Source organism: Rhinopithecus roxellana, chromosome 1 (assembly GCF_007565055.1).
Source record: "Rhinopithecus roxellana isolate Shanxi Qingling chromosome 1, ASM756505v1, whole genome shotgun sequence".
Taxonomy (NCBI): Eukaryota; Metazoa; Chordata; class Mammalia; order Primates; family Cercopithecidae; genus Rhinopithecus; species Rhinopithecus roxellana.
The window spans coordinates 124,210,145-124,226,212 of record NC_044549.1 but is presented as its reverse complement, the minus strand read 5'-3'; the positions used below and the strand labels follow the sequence as shown (position 1 = coordinate 124,226,212).

Genomic DNA, 16,068 nt, shown 5'->3' with positions numbered 1-16,068 from the left:
GACACTAACTGCTTGACAAGTTGCTCCTGAATTAAATGGAATCAAACTCAATGTCTGAGGGAGTCTTGAGGCTCCTGGAGGCAGGTTATCATCGGGGTTAAGTTTAAATCCTAACTCTGTTGCTCTTGCTTTACTGGCTTTGGGCAGATTACCTGTATTCACACACGGTCTTGATCTATCACCCAGGCTGGAGTGCAGTGGCATGATCTCAGGTCACTGCACCCTCCACTTCCCGGGCTCAAGTGATCCTTCCACCTCAGTCTCCCAAGTAGCTGGGACTACAGGTGTGAGCCACCAATCCTGGCTAATTTTTTGTACTTTTAGTAGAGACAGGCTGGTGTCTTTTTGCAATGTTGCCCAGGCTGGTCTCAAACTCCTGAGCTCAAGTGATCGACCTTCCTCGGCCTCCTAAAGTGCTGGCATTACAGGTGTGAACCACTGTGCCTGGCCAGATTACCTGTATTTCAGTGCCTCAGTTTCCTCACTTGTAAGTGCCAGGATCATAGAATTATTGTGAGTATTAAGTGATGGGCCAGGAGAAAGCCCAACCAGGTGCTGTGGGTCCCCGGCAAGGAGCTGCTCTGAGATGCAGACAGTGGGGTTCAGGTGGAGACCTGGACTCCACTGGGTCCGTAAATCAGGGTAAACAGGTCAGGCATCTCCTATCAGGTCTTGTTCCAAAAGAAGACAAATGGAAGAAAAATGGAAGGAAGAAGCAAAAGGAGAAAAGACGAATAGAGCATCGATAGGCGTCTGACCCCAAATAAAATAAAGGGGATCCTGGGAAAGGCAGGCTAGTTTCATCTGTAAGCATCCAGAGAGCAAATTCAGACCCATGGGTAGAAATTCTCAGAAGACAGAATCAAAGCTCAACAGAAGAAATATCTTTCTAATAATGAGTGCTTTCCTGGAAAATAAGGTAGTGAGCCCTCTGTCACTAGGAGAGTGTAAACAGAACACCCACCTGCCTACGATGCTATAGAGGGATTTTGGATTTAGGAACAAGAACAATGCCTTTCACTTACCAAGTGACTGATACATGTTATTGGTAACTATTAGATTATTGATTCTTTTGATTCTTGAGCTTTTCTTTTCCCCCCGGGATAGTCAGGTCCCAGGAGCTCCTAGGAAGCAGCCTCAGTCTGGGGATGTTGGAATCCTACACCCCATGACAGTTTAGGGACCCCGCAGAGAGAAAGCAGGGCCTGCTGGGTGGCTGCCAACTTCCTCAAAAGGGAAGGGCCTGGTTAGTGGGTCACCAAGGGCAAAGGGAGCCTGTGTCCTCAGAGTCTGAGGAGTAACCAGCACTTACAGTGCTTTTCTGGGAAAGAAGCCAAGGAGTCCGAACCCCAGTGGGCTCTGCCTAGGGGTCTGTTTGGGGGAAGCTGTTCCACCAGGGTCATATTTCAGACTCTTTTAAACCTGCCCAGCTGTTACATATACATGCACACAAATGTCCCTTTAGTATGTGCATATGTGCTGCAAGCCGGTGAGTTTGTGTTTATATGCGCTGATCCAATGTGAACACATACCATTCACTGCACACTTAGTCTTCACACCCTGACACCCAACCTCACCCGAGTTCTAGGGGTTTGTGCCATGTGCCACACAACCTATTAACCCAATACCTCTCGTCACACTTGCCTAAGTCTTGCTTTCTCAACATTCGCTATCTTCCTGCTCAGCCCAAGGTCGTAGTTTACAAGCCCAGCTCTCCATGGAAACACCTAGAGCTTACAACATTCAACCTTCCAGACCAGACCACATCCAACAGCAACACCCCAACTGGATAACCTTGATGACAACTCTGGGATTCCACGAGGACCAACACTGGGAGCACACACAGCATACTGGGGCTTGGGGCTGCCCTTGTCCCTGCTTTCCACGCCACTAACTGGCAGGAGAAAGCACCCTGAGAACCCCATAGTGAGAGCTGCCGCCCAGAAATTAGAGGACGCTGCAGAGAAACCACCCACTCCAGTGGCCGTGAAATGTATCATTGAGATGTCTAAAATAGATTCCAGGATGGCTCAGGCCAAGGCCTAGACCCTGCTGAGTCCTGGTTGCCTTGCTGAGGTTTGGCTGGAGCTGGAGAAGTGTGTGTCAAACACGCAACATACAACAGTGCTGGCAGGGAGAGCTTGGGGCCTGCTGGAGCCAAAGCTCTTAGCGGGTGAACCTGGACATGGGCTGCTCTCCATGCCCTCCCATCCCTACCTCAGCACCAGAATGGGCTTGAGCAGTCTGGAAACTCCCAGTGGGTCCTCATTCTCCCCAGTGGGAGCTTCCCACCCATGCAATACACCCCTCCACATTCCAGAGGCATCAAGTCTAGGGAAAAAAAAAGGTGCTTATACAAGGTGAAAAGCACCATGGTGAAAAGCGGGTCGCCCTGCTTATCCCAGGCACACACTGCTGCACCCACACTGGACAGCCATGCCAGACACACCTTTAGTGCAACTCTGCTCCTCCCTCAGCCTTCAGATGGGAGATAAAAACAGTTCCGGGGGCATCTTCCCAGTCTGCCCCCTTATCTCTGGGGGTCAGAAGGAAGCAAAGACCTGTGTTCACTGAACGAGGTGGAGCTGAACCCTGAAGGCACTGGTGTCCTGCTTCCTTCAGGAGGCCTAATCTCCAGAAGCAGCAGTGTAGGGGAAGGTGTGGGAGGTGATGTCTGCCTCCTGTAGGAGGGAACCTGCCTACGCAGGGCCAGTGAGCTGGGCCTGGCCACCGCTGCCTCCCCACCCGGCCCTTCCTGTGCATGAGAGAAAAGGCCGCAGGCTCCGGGACATCAAACGCATCTGGGTAATCCAAACAGGGTGTGGGGGGAGGTCAGCCAGTGCAAATGAGAAACATGTGGCATCCATTTCCCCTCGTTGACTGCCTCAGGCTCTCCAGGCAGAGGGAGAAGGCTTTGGGCATTAGGGAGGAGAGCTTCCTGGTTGGGCCAGGAGAAAGACCAGCCAGGTGCTGTGGGTCCCCGGCAGGGAGCCGCTCTGAGATGCAGACAGTGGGGTCCAGGTGGAGAGCTGGACTCCACTGGGCCCATGAGTCAGGGTGAACAGGTCAGGCATCTCCTCTCAGGTCTTGTTCCAAAAGAAGACAAACAGAAGAAAAATGGAAGGAGGAGGCAAAAGGAGAAAAGACGAATAGAGCATAGATAGGCGTCTGACCCCAAATAAAATAAAGGGGATCCTGGGAAAGGCAGGCTAGTTTCATCCGTAAGCATCCAGAGAGCAAATTCAGACCCATGGGTAGAAATTCTCAGAAGACAGAATCAAAGCTCAACAGAAGAAATATCTTTCTAATAATGAGTGCTTTCCTGGAAAATAAGGTAATGAGCCCTCTGTCACTAGGAGAGTGTAAACAGAACACCCACCTGCCTATGATGCTATAGTGGGATTAATTTTGGCTTGAGGTAGGTGGCTCAACTAGACAATTTCCATTCTAGGGTTCTATGAAATCTCAGGGAAGGGTGAGGGAGGTGGAGCGCTCTGCAGAGAGAAAGTGACTTGGCTATCCAGGAAGACTTTGCAGTATGCTGCAGAGGTGGCTGAGCTGCAGTTATGGACCCTGAGGGCTCTGCTCAGCCTGCTCAACACAACACTGGCTCTCCCTTGTACCACATGGAGCAGTCTGCACCTTCAGCCTCAGGGTCAGAGGCTGTGAGGTGTGGTATATGTATGTGGAAGGATAGCTGCAGAGAAAGGCAAGATTGGAGGTCAGCAGAAGAGGAATGATCATCAGCTTGTGATGGGGGCGGGTGGTGGGGGTGGGCAGTTGTAGCCACAGTATCAAATTGGGCAGAGAGAGTGGGAAGGGGTAAAACAAGAGGAAAGCGTCAGGAAACATCCCAAGACTCCAGGTGACTTGGTCCTGCTACCAATTCAATCCAGGTCTAGAAGGGGCCTGTGGCTTGGGGTTACAGCCATCAGTGATGGATGGTAAAGGGTATCTCCTTCGGTTGGTTTAAGTTTCAGAGAGCCAGAGTAGCTCTGGGCACTTCTCCTCCATCTGTACCTTCTCCCCAGAGTAGAGGAACTGCCTCGAGGACCTACTTATTCATCCATGCATTACTCTCAGAGGCAGAGCCATGGGCTGTGAGTCAAAGCCAACAGCTTTGACTGCAGCAGTCAGAACAAGGCAATGCCCAAAGGAGAGGAACATGACCTAGGTAGGGGCCCAAGCCTAGTCTTGGAAGAAAACTTTCTGGATACGGTAAGAAAATAAATATTCTCGGTGCTAACCTGGAGGAAGGCAGGAGGTCTCACAGCTCCAAGGTTCTGTGCCAGTGCCTTCTCCACACACATACACACACACCTGCAGGTTGCTGCACCTTGCCACAGCCCTTCCTCCTGCCTGTGATTCCACAAGCATCCTCCATCACTATTGGTGCTGCCCAGGGGAAGGGCAGAAGTGAGCTTTGTCCTCACTCTCCTGCTAGGCCTCAGGGAATCTGAGGGTGCTGGCTAAATTTCCACATATCACCTATCTGTTCTGGGCGGCAGTTCTTTGGAGAATTCTTTACCCACCCCAGCCTCACAATGCACTGAATAAAAAGGAAAATGAAGTATTTGTGAACACATTTCTTTCCCCTGCTACTCAAAGTATCCCAGAGCACATTCTCTGGAGTGACCCCCTTGCACCACCCCTCCCTGCAAAAAATTCACATCAACTGGCTTAGAAATTAATAGCTTCCTGCCTTTCTTCCTCATTTCTACTTGGCCTGCACTTCTGAGGGCCTAACTGTTGTCATGACAACCCCTTGTGTGGGTCCAGACCCCTTCAAGAGGAAGAGGGACTAGGAAGTCCAGGTTCCTGGGTTCTTTTACGTCCTGACCTTGGGCAGTCTTAGCTGTCTCACTTTGCCCCCTTTTCCTGGAGGACAGAAGGAGGGAACATGAACACCTGGGGTGTCAAAAGACTGGTTTTACTTTGAGATCCTCAGGCCCAGGGATGATGAGCTAGGAAGATTTGGGGTGTCACTATAGTACAGACAGTCCCCGACTTGTGATTGTTTGGCTTCTGATTTTTTGGCATTATGATCACATGAAGGTAATACATTTGGTAGAAACTATACTTCTAGTACCCATACAACCATTCTATTTTTCATTTTTAGTATAGTATTCAATAAATTCCATGAAATATGCAGCTTTATTATGAAATAGGCTTTACATTAGATGATTTTGCTTAACTGTAGGCTGATATAAGTGTTCTGAGCACATTTAAGGTAGGCTAGGCTGAGCTATGACGTTCGGTACATGAGGTGTATTCAGTGCATTTTTGACTTACAATAGTTTCAACTTACAACGGGCTTAATGGGACATAACCCCATGATAAATTGAGGTGCATCTGTATTTTATTGCTTTGTATTAATACAGGCTCTCTTCAAGCCACTTGGGACATTTTCCAGGTCTCATCACCTTAATCTACACCCCCTTCCCATCCCTATGGGGTAAGGATGAGCCATGGGAGGGTCTCTTCCACTCACAAATGAGGAAACTGAGTCCCAGAGGGGGTCACAGAGCTTAGGACTTCTACACAGAGAACTCAGGAATGCAGCCTCCAGCTTAGCCCCCAGACCCAGGCCAAGGGCCTGGTGGTCGTTCTTCTGGAGCCAAATTGCCTGATGTGAGTATCAGGCCAGGGTCCAGAGGCATCTGATTCCTGGAATTAGCCCATGTGCCCTTGGTACTCACCCCTCAGTCTTCCAAGTTTCTAGGGTTCCCCAGTGGGGCCCTAGTTATTTGGCAGCTTCCAAGGTTAGAGAAGGGACAGGGAGCCTGCCTAGACCAGCTGGGACCCCGGCTGATTTCTGGGAACGGGATGATCAGGTTTCAGTCCTTCCCTTTTATTACAGAAAGGCTCTGGCTTGAAGCTGCCTCACTCCTACCCCCTCTCTCCGCCTCAGAAATTGATTCTTGGCAGCCTCTTGGATCTAGGATGGTACTAGGGAGTGAACATAACTGGACACTGAGCTCCACTGAGGTGGGGACAAATGCCCAGTGTCTTCAATCACAATCCTGAAACATCAAGGCACCATTCTTCCCCCCAGAGGCCACCCTGCTCTACACTGAGGGCCTGCCTGATACCCGAACACCACCTTCATGGGCTCTGGAAGACGGATTCCCTCTGTAGTTCCTCTCCCTCTACCCCTCCCCCAGGCAGTCTGCCCTCCACCCTTCACACAGGGAAAAGCTTAGTTTGGAGGTCACCAGCTCCCCTCCTTTCCTCCCCACCACCGTTTGACACCAGGCTCTGCCTTGCTACAGTCTGAACCAATTCCCCAACCCCAAACTTTGGGTCCTCTCAGCTGGAGACTGGCAGGTTTGGAAGTTTCCACCCTTCTCTCCCCATCCCAGAGAGCTAAGCCCCTCAGCCCTCTGTGGGGTCAACCAGGCAGCTCTGGTGGCCCACACCCAGTAGACACAGCCTTGGGCGGGTCCCTCTGCCTGCTGACTCTTCCTCTCTCAATCAGGTCTCCCAGGAGCTGTGACTTAGGACTCAGGAGATCAATGCAGAATCTCCCTTCCACCATGAACTCATAGATGACTTTAAGGCCCTCAATGCTTTTGACCCTGCATTTCCCTAACTGGGAAGTGGAGGTGTTCTCTCCTGACTTCCAAGGTTGCTGAAAGGCTCCTGTGTCAGTGTGCTTTGAGAAGTGGCAACTGCTGAGCAGAAATAAGGGACCAAAGCTCAGCTTCTCCTCCTCTCCTGCCCTCCCCCGCCTGCTGTCCTCCCCACTCTTGCCCCTCCTCCCACCTCCCTAGCCAGCTCAGGGCTGTTTGGCTCCTCTTGAGGAGCAACTAAGAGGGCTTCAGTGGGCAGTCAGCTTCTGGGACAGTGTGATGGCTTCCAGGTCTGGGGAGGACACAGACCAGCTAAGTCAGGCCTGACAAGTAAAGCCTTGACCTTGAAAAGGGTTCTGTGCCTTCTGCTATTCTGTGCCCTGACACTCCCTTGCCCTCCCTGGCCAAGTCCCTCTCTCAGTCTGACACACACACACACACACACACACACACACACACACACGGTCCCTTCCTCTCTCACCCTGCTTTCAGTCCCTCAGCAGGGCTCTCTACCACATGGGCCAGTTGCATTTTGCCCATACCCCTCCTTGGTGCCTGCCATGGTGCCTGCCAAAAATGTACTAAATTTTTCCCTTATTGTCTCTCTTGCCCCATTCCCTGGGGTAGGGCCTTTGACAGCCTTAGCCCCACACTGAGGACCGGGTGGCACACTCCCTTTGCAGAGTGAGGCTGCCTGGTCAGCTTCTGCACCCACCCAGCCATCCCCACCTTCAGGAGGGGCTCCCAGGGGAAAAGGCTGTTCTTCTTTTGCCCTTGTCCAGTCTCCTGATTGTCCCTGCAAAGCCCATTTGCGGCCTTCTGCGTGAGGATCGGTTCTCCAAAGGTCCAAATCCTTGCCGCTGTTAGACTCTCATCCTAGCCCACACAGGAGTCGAGGGTCCCTAGGAAGACTGCAGCAGGCCAAATCGGTCTCCTCCAGCTTCGCATTCTCCAGGGTCGCCGGGCGAGCTCTTGCATCTTTCCCACCCGCCCAGCCCGTCACTCGGCCCCGCCCCTTCACACGCGCATGGGCACGCCCCTTCCCAGCCCCCAGCGGGCGGGCAGCCTGCCGGGTACCCAGGAAGCTCGGGTCCCTCGGCGCCAGAGGACCCACATCCCAGCCACCGCAACAAGTCCGCGCAGCCAAAGCAGCTCGCCTGGGCTCCAGGCCTTGCCGTCCTTGTTCCGTGGCCCCAACAGGGCCCGTGCCAGTTCCCGAGGCATGGCCGCCTGGCGTCCGGCATATCCCAGATCTATCCTTCTCTGAGGGCAGGGACTCTCCGGGGAGAGAAAGAGCAGTTCTGGGGCCCGCTTCGGGTTTTTTTGCATAGACTCTTCAGGCACCGAGAACAATGGAGCAGCTCTGCGTGCTTCCTCCACTCGAGCAAGCTTTGTTCCTCCCTTCCCGCCTGCTCGGCTTCCATTAGCCACAGGGCAAAGGCTTCCCGGTCCAACAGGAGTCTCGGCGCTAAAGCCCCGAGCTTTCCACACGCCCTAAAAGACCGGCGGGTGTAGGGGTTGGGGCCAGAGCTGGGGCTGAGGTATAGGACGTGCGCCCAGATGCGCGCAGCTGGCAGCCCGCCCACCCCCGGCCCTAGACGCTTCTCTTGGCCAGAATCCTCACACCGCGGGGAAATCCGACTCGCGTTCCCACTCGGGATCCACAGAGGAAGTGGAGCCTCAGCTGTGTTCCGGGGCCAACCAGCCCTCACATCTGCTCTCCCACAGCTGTCCTCTAGATCCGGGCTCTCGCTGGACGCTCCCCTTGCAATGCGGGATGCTCCCGTCAAGCGCAGGCCACACCACAACGGAGGTTTCCACCAGTCCCAGGTTTTGCCATATTGGGATTCTGGCTCTATTTCTGAGAGCCGGTGACCCCCCCCCAACCCCCACCCATTGTCCAGCTCACCTAGGGCAGGCCAGAGTCAAGCCGGGGTTCCAGCCTGTAATGTCTTTAAGAAGGTACACTTGAGCCATGCGCATCTGGAGGTGGGCCAGCTCAGCACATCTGGGCGCAATGCCCATCACAGCCTGATCGTGAACAGGAGGGCCCTCCGGGAAGGCACATGGGGAGGAGGCTTCTCTTTCCCCACACCTTCCCCAGCAGCTGGTTAGGAGAAAGCCAGGGGCGGGGCGGGGCGGGGCGGCAGGACTTACCCAGCATCTGGCTGAAGAGCAGCTGCTCCAGGTCTCCCAGCACTGTCACCACCAGCTCGGGGTCCACCTTGAGGAAGGCGCGCTCCTCCTGGCCCTTGGCGGAGGGGACGGGCCCAGAGCTCTTTTGCGCCTTGGCCTTGCTGGAGAGCAGCTCGTCGTCGGATTTGCCATCTTCGCTCACGGCAGCCTCAGGCGCCTTGCTGAGCGGCTTGACCTCCGCATAGGGTCCTCGAGGGATCCGGCTCGGCTTTCCCAGGCTGGGCGCAAGTGGAGCCAGGGGGGTCTTGGCGCCGCCCGCCGGGCTGCCCTTGGCCTGGAAGAGCGAGTGCTCCGACTTGGACAGTGTCTTGGACATCAGCGGAGCTTCACGGCCCTTGGACCCCACCTTGCCTAAGCCTTTGGGCGCCTTGGCCATATCGTCGCTCCACTCGGGCTCATAAAGCTGCAGCTTTTTCTCGGAGTCCGTGAGAAAAGAGAGGTTGGTGAGCGACTTCTGCTTGCGCAGGTTGGAGGCTGGCGGCCCACCGGGGACACGGCTGTCCACACTGCCGGACTTGAAGACCTTCAGCTCAGCCGCGCTGGCCTTGGCCATGCCGCTGCCGCCGCCGGGCGCCTTGGCGCGCTTGGGCAGCATGCCTCTGCCGTCCGCCGCCGCCGCCTTCTTGCCGGCGCCCCGCGGCTCGTCCGCGCCCTCGTCGCCGCCGCCGCTGCTCAGCTCCACCTCGGGCTGCACGCTCTTGACGCTGCTGCCCAGCATTCTGCCCGCGAGGAGCGCATGGACGATCCGCGCGTCTGCAGGCACGGGGGGAGGGGGCAGGGGGCGGGAGCCCAGGAGGAGGAGGCGGGGGGAGGAGGGGGAGAAAGAGGACGGAAGAAACCGAGGAAGAAGGGTAGAGGAAGGGGGAGGGAGCGAGGGAGGAGGGAGGGAGGCAAGCCGAGGGCGCAGGGGAAAGAAACGAGAGGAAGGAAGCCAGGAAAAAGGAAAGAGCAGGGAAGCCGGGGAGCGATAGGGCGAGGTCGGAGGAAAAGGGGCGGGGCGGCGGGGAAAATACAAATTAAAATTTAAAAATCAGTCAAAGGAAGGATGGAAGCCCCGCGGCTCCTGCGGCGCCCTGCGGTGCTTTGGTGTCCGGATCCCAGCCCGCGGCCTGCCTTCCTGTCAGTCCCGTGGACACCGCACTGCCCGGCAGCGCCCCGGCCGCACTCAGCCAGCCAGCCAGAGTCGAGGCTGCAGGCTGCAGCTCCTAGCAGAGGAAGGAGGGAAGGGGAAGGCGGGGAGCAAACAGGAGGAGGGGAGCGAGTGTGCGCAAGGGGAGGGAGGTGGGGGAGAGAGAGTGTGTCTATTTCTGGCTCGGGAGGGGGAGGTATCTGCGAGCGGAGCTCCAGGGGCGGATGAGTGGGGGGTAGGGGGGAGATAAAGGATCGGGCCAGTTTTTCTCCCAGCTTTCCGCCTAGAGGCGGGGCGGGTTCTTGGATTCTCGGAGGGCACGGGTGACCCCCTGCCGTGTCCAGGATAAAGGTCTGTTGAGGAGGTGTGGAGGTGCCGGTGAAAGAGACAGAGAGAGGGCGGCTCAGAATGCGGGAGGGAGAGTGGGCCTGTGGGCCTGGGAGAGATATCGGGAGAGGGATGGAGGAATGATATCCAGAGTGCTCGTTCCCCTACCCCAACCCCAAGCCGTCTTTGGTTTCCCCCCAGGAAACTCCCAGTCCCGCCCTACTTCAGTCTCTGAGGCTCAAGGTTGCCCTCCTGAGCCCAGGAGGTAGGGGATGGGGGTAGGACACGGGTGGCTTGGAGAGAAGGGGCCTAGGGTTGACTGAGGAGGGGGCTGAGGGCTTTGCAGGGGAAGGAGTAATTCTTGAGATCAGGAGACTGGGTTTCTGTTCCAATTAACCACATGACCTTGTCAAAGTCATTGAACCCCTCTGGTTCTGTTTTCTTTTACAGTGGTTATAATACCAGCTTCACAGGTAGAAGGGCTTTGGAACTGTAAAGGCCTGTGTCAAACCTAGGGAATCAAGAGGAGGCTTTGCACTGGGTCCCTTGCCTGCCAGAGTTGAGCAGAGCAGCGGAGTGCCTTTAAAAGATGTTTCCCAAGTCCTTCTTCCTTTCCTCCTAACTGGACCCAGGGGACAGGGATGGGGTGGAGGGGGAACAAGAGCCAGATGGAGTAGTCTGCAGTTTGCCTAGGACTGTACCTCAGTAGAGGGGACACTGCCCATCCTCCAATGGCCTCCCAAGTCACCGCCAGGTTGCCTGAGCAAAAGGCTCTCAGGAGAGGTGAAGGATAGGAGAAAGTGGAGGGGAATTCTCTGAAAGCAAAGCTTGCTCCAGGAGGGGTAGGCCCCAGATGGAGCCAAACTCTAGGGATTATAAAGCCCTAAGAACTTTTTGCCAAAATGTGGTAACCATCAGATTATCTCCCCACCCCAAACCCAACCTCCATCTCTCTGGCTCCTTTCCTCCCTTTCTCCTAGAATCTGAAGAACTCTGTGTGTGAGTCTCATGGTTTACGCACTCTCCTAACACTAATCATCACCTCCTGCCTGGTGTGAAATGTATTTGTGTCTCTGTCTGTCTCCCCCACCAGCGCAGGATCTCTCCGGGTATAGAACTGTGTCACTCAGCACCTTGCATGGAGCAGGTGTTGCAACTCTGTTGGTTAAATGGATTTGGAGGCCTGAGCACTGTAGGGTTCTGGTGGTATCCCAGGAATACCAGATTGAGATGCCATAAAATCTGCCATGACAGAGATCATAGCAGAAAGGATAAGTGGCACTGAGAATATAGAGTTCTCAAGCAGAGAAGTGTTTGGTAAGAAGCATGGACTCTTGGCTGTCTTGGAGACACAGAAAAAAAGATGGCAATTCTGTCCTCGAGGAACTCTGGACTCTTGTATTTCCTGTCTGGCAGGGAACACAAGGTAGACAATACACGACTTGGGAAAATAATAATCCTGTCCCTGTGAAAAAAGCAATGCCACACACATCAACACATTCATCTCAGGTAGACAGACATAGATGTATATATTCCAATTACAAGAATAACGAGGAGTAGAGGACAGGAGTTGGTACAAAGGTTTACAAGAGGATTCTGTACCATCTGCAATGCACAATGCAGACTGGCTTCAGAGGCTTATGTCTAGCATTAGAAAACTCGGGTGGAACCAGGGTTCGTGGTTCCAGATAGGAAATGACAAGCAGTGAAGAACTGGTTAAAGGGACGTGAGTGGTATCATGCCAGAACTTGGCCAAGGCACAGAGAGTGCCCAAAGGACGAGGCCAATCATGGGACTTTCTTTCCTGGGCACACATGAAGTACCCATGCTTATGTCCAAACATGAGGTCCCAGCTCAAGCAAGGGATCAGGCCCCACCTTTGGTGCCAAATCTTTGAGTAAGCATGACCATACCCTTCCTACCCCATCCTTCAGGGTATTTGTAATGCAGTCACAAGCCATCACTTCTAACAGTCCTCATCCTTACTCACAGGTCATTCTCTAATTTACACAAGATGCCCCTAACTCAATCACAGGAGAACCACACCTTTCCTAAAAATCGCAATTTGAGAATCTGACACCACCTATTCTCTGACTTGCCAGGTTACAGTTGTTCTTACTTGTTGTCTCTATATCCTCTTTCTGCATGTAAATTCATCTTCTCCTTAGCAGACAAAGGGAAATTCACTGGCTACCATCTTGGCTGAGAAAGCTTATTTTTACTGTGTATATTTTCAAAGTCACACATTCCACCCAGTGTATTCTGCTGTGAGCAAAACCTGGTGCCCTCTCCCCTGGTTTAATTTGGTCCCTCATCTCTGACACCCATGTCTGTAGGTTAGTGCCTCTCAAATTCTTTAGAATTGGTACGAAACACTGTTTCACTTGTTGCTCTGTCCTTGTTGCATTTCCTTGTCACCTTATGCTTCCTCCCCAGGGCTGGATCTCTCTTCCTCCCTTGCTCCCTTCCTCCCTTCCTCCCTTCCCCCCTTCCCCCCTTCCCCCCTCCCCCCTTCCTTCCTTCCTTCCTTCCTTCCTTCCTTCCTTCCTTCCCTCCCTCCCTCCCTCCCTCCCTCCCTCCTTCCTTCCTTCCTTCCTTCCTTCCTGCCTTCCTTCCTTCCTTCCTTCCTTCCTTCCTTCCTTCCTTCCTTCCTTCCTTCCTTCCTTCCTTCCTTCCTGGTTATCTTGCTCTCTCATTTGATTTGGTGTTTTGGCCTGGTCCCTTCCCCCTGTCTTTATTCCTCTTTGTTCCTCTGTACCTTGTCTCATGCTCTCATGGGATATCCTATTCCCCAAATCCCAAGTCCTTTTGCTTCCTTCAAGAAACAGCTCTTGAAATTCTGCCTCTTTTGAGAAGAGAAAAAAGTGTTGTCAATAAGAGAAGCCTCCTCCCTACCATCTAAACCTAGTGCTTCACACTTTGTCCTACATGAAATGTCACCTGTCAGTTTATAAAATGGAAGATGACTTCTATGCACATCTCATGGATTAATTCAGTGCCAATCCCCTTGAGTGCCAGTCTCTGTGCACTGTCATTCTTTAAAGGGTCTTGCTGTGGCCAGGTGGTGGTCCCTTTAAATGGCCATCTTGGTATCCAGGAAGTTTCTGACACTCCCTAATGTGACTTCTCCCTCTGTCTGGCTCTTTTTTGATTCTTTTCACATCCCGTGAGTTTCCCACTATCCTCTACTGCAGTGGGAGCGCTGTGCTGCCGTGGCAACAGCCATTCCAGCATCAGTCGATAAAACCAATATGTGCAGAATGTTTCCTCGAGTGATTCCTAAAAAGAGAAGGACCTGCACTGTCACATTATCTCCAAACCCAGCCCTGAGCCCCTACCACTCAGTCATTTACCCCTTCTCTAGAATGACAGGCTTCAAATTGTCCTCTGAAGAGAGATCCTACCATCAGTGATCAATGAAGAGGCTATGTGATGAGGGAGAGGCCTGACTGGGCAGGCAGTGGGTGCTGGTGATGTCAGTAACCAAGTTTCTAAAGGGGAGGTGGAGAAAGAGGCTGGTTTGGAATCATGAAAGTCCCCAATCCCCAGCGCCCCAAAGACCAGCTCATCACCCCACTCCTCTCTTTCCAAAGGCATTGGTAGTTTCTGGAATGGCGATAGGATGAGTGATTTGACCACATCTGTTGACAGATAACTTAAAGCAATTTGAGGAATGAAGATGTAGGCATACAGCCAAGGAGACGCATGCTGTGTGATTTTACATTCTCACACCCCTGTGATTAGAAACGGATGTAATCCGGGTGTCTGTGGGGGGTCTGGGGAATCTGTCAGTTGGGATTGTGTTAGGAGAACTGGGGGTCAGGGAGAGCCAAAGACAGGAGAGGGTGGGAAGGTGGCCAGGATGTTCCTAGCTCATTGACCTTTAAAGGTGACCTTGGGGCCCGGTGTGGTGGCTCACACCTGTAATCCCAGCACTTTGGAAGGCTGAGGCGGGTGGATCATTTGAGGTCAGGAGTTCGAGACTAGCCTGGCCAACATGGTGAAACTCTGTTCCTATTAAAAATACAAAAATTAGCTGGCCGATAGTGGCACGCGCCTGTAATTCCAGCTACTTGGGAGGAGAATTGCTTGAGCCTGGGAGGCGGAGGTTGTGGTGAGCTGAGATTGCACTACTGTGCCACAGAGTGAGACCCTGTCTCAAAAAAAAAAAGAAAAAAGAGAAAGAGGGAAGGGAAAGGAGGGAGGGAGAGAGAGAGAAACAGACAGAGAGAGAGAAAGAAAGAGAAAGAAGAGAAAGAAGAAAGAAAGGGAAAGAAAGGAAGGAAGGAAGGAAGGAAGGAAGGAAGGAAGGAAGGAAGGAAGGAAGGAAGGAAGGAAGGAAAGAAAGAAAAGAAAAAGAAAGAGAGAGAAAGAAAGCAGGGAGGGAGGAAGGAAGGAAGGGAAGGAAGGGCAGAAAGAAAGAGAGAAAGAGCAGGGAGGGAGGGAGGAAGGAAGGGCAGAAAGAAAGAAAGGAAGGAAGGAAAGAAAGAAGGGAAGAAAAGAGAAGGGGAGGGAAGGAAGGGAAGAAAGAAAGAGAAAAGGAAGGAAGGAAGGAAAGAAGGAAGGAAGAGAGAAAGGTGATCTTGGGAGAAGGGGAGATCTGAGGGAGGGAGAAGGGGGCACATGAGCCCATACTTGGCTTCCTGCAGGGTTATGGGCAGAGCAGGGGAGTTTTTTCTTGATTTCTAGGACCATAGTCAGGATCTGGAGAGCAAGGGCTAGGAACCCAGCCACATGGCTCTTCAAGCCTAGCCCACTCACTCTGGACCAGCATGGAGCTGTCACTGCCCAACTGAGTGACAAGCATTCTCCATACGTTTTCTCTGCTTAGACGCCTACCATGAGGTCTCCTCATCACCTCTCTAGCAGATGCCAACACCCCTGCCTTTGTGGAAAGCCCTCTAGCCATTGCTCCCCATTTCTTTTTGTCCTTTTCTCCACCATGTCATTCCCTCATGTCATTCCAGCTAATCAGCAGGGACTTTTTGAGCACCCAAAATGTGGGACTTCTTGAGTAACCCAAAACTTTACTCCCAGTGAGATGGGAGCCTCGGTAGGCTGGGAGCAGAGAGTGACATGATCTGGCTTTCCTCTTGAAAAGGTCACTTTGGCTGCTGTGTGAGGAGCAAATTGCTGGGCTCAAGGGCAGAAGCAGTTGCAATCACCCAAGCCAGGCTAGGGCTGTGGAAATAGCTGACGGCTGAGCGCGGTCTTGTCTGCATCTGGATGACCAGCTCCTGACTACTCGTGCCGTGCTCAGTGCCAGCTACGATAGGTGCTGGAAGATACCACAGAGAACAAACAGACCAAAATTCCTGTCCTCGTGAATTTATATTCTAATGGATAAGAAAGACAATAAATTAGAGAGAGATGTTAGTTACTAAAAAGTGCTAAGAAGAAAAAAGCAGGAAGGGGAATATGAACTATCCAGGGGCAGGGGTGAATGTTCCATATGGTGGCCCAAAAAAGCCTGCACTGAGAAGGTGAACATTTGAGTAAAGATCTCAAGGAAAAGAGGGAGCAATTTGGGAGCCAATGGATATCTGGGAGAAAAGATTTCCAGGCAGAGGGAACAGCCTACCAGGATCAAAGGCCCTGAGGGTGCGTGTGCCTGGTTTTCTTTTCATTTCTTTTCTTTTTTTTTCTTTTTGAGACAGGGTCTCACTCTCACCTTGTCACCCAGGCTTGAGTGCAGTGGTGCAATCACAGCTTACTGCAGCCTCGACCTCCTGGGCTATAGGTGTGCACCACCATGCCTGGCTAATTTGTGTGTGTGTGTGTGTGTGTGTGTGTGTGTGTGTGTGTGTGTGTGTAGAGGCAAGGTCTCAGTATGTTGCCCGGGC

The 16,068-nt window shown here is 52.9% G+C and overlaps 1 protein-coding gene across 12 annotated transcripts in view; it reads right to left on the bottom strand.

Moving 5' to 3' along the window:
* The window catches only part of NAV1 (neuron navigator 1), a 289,741-nt gene that overhangs the window by 166,419 nt on the left and 107,254 nt on the right, over positions 1-16,068 (bottom strand). For 11 of the 12 annotated variants that reach the window (XM_030929998.1, XM_030930002.1, XM_030930013.1 and 8 more), the window contains one exon: positions 8,730-9,521. The exons of the other annotated variant lie outside the window; for it this stretch is intronic. In XM_030929998.1, coding sequence (XP_030785858.1) covers positions 8,730-9,521 — 792 coding nt within the window. The remainder of the gene's footprint in view (positions 1-8,729; positions 9,522-16,068) is intronic. 12 annotated transcript variants of the gene reach the window in all.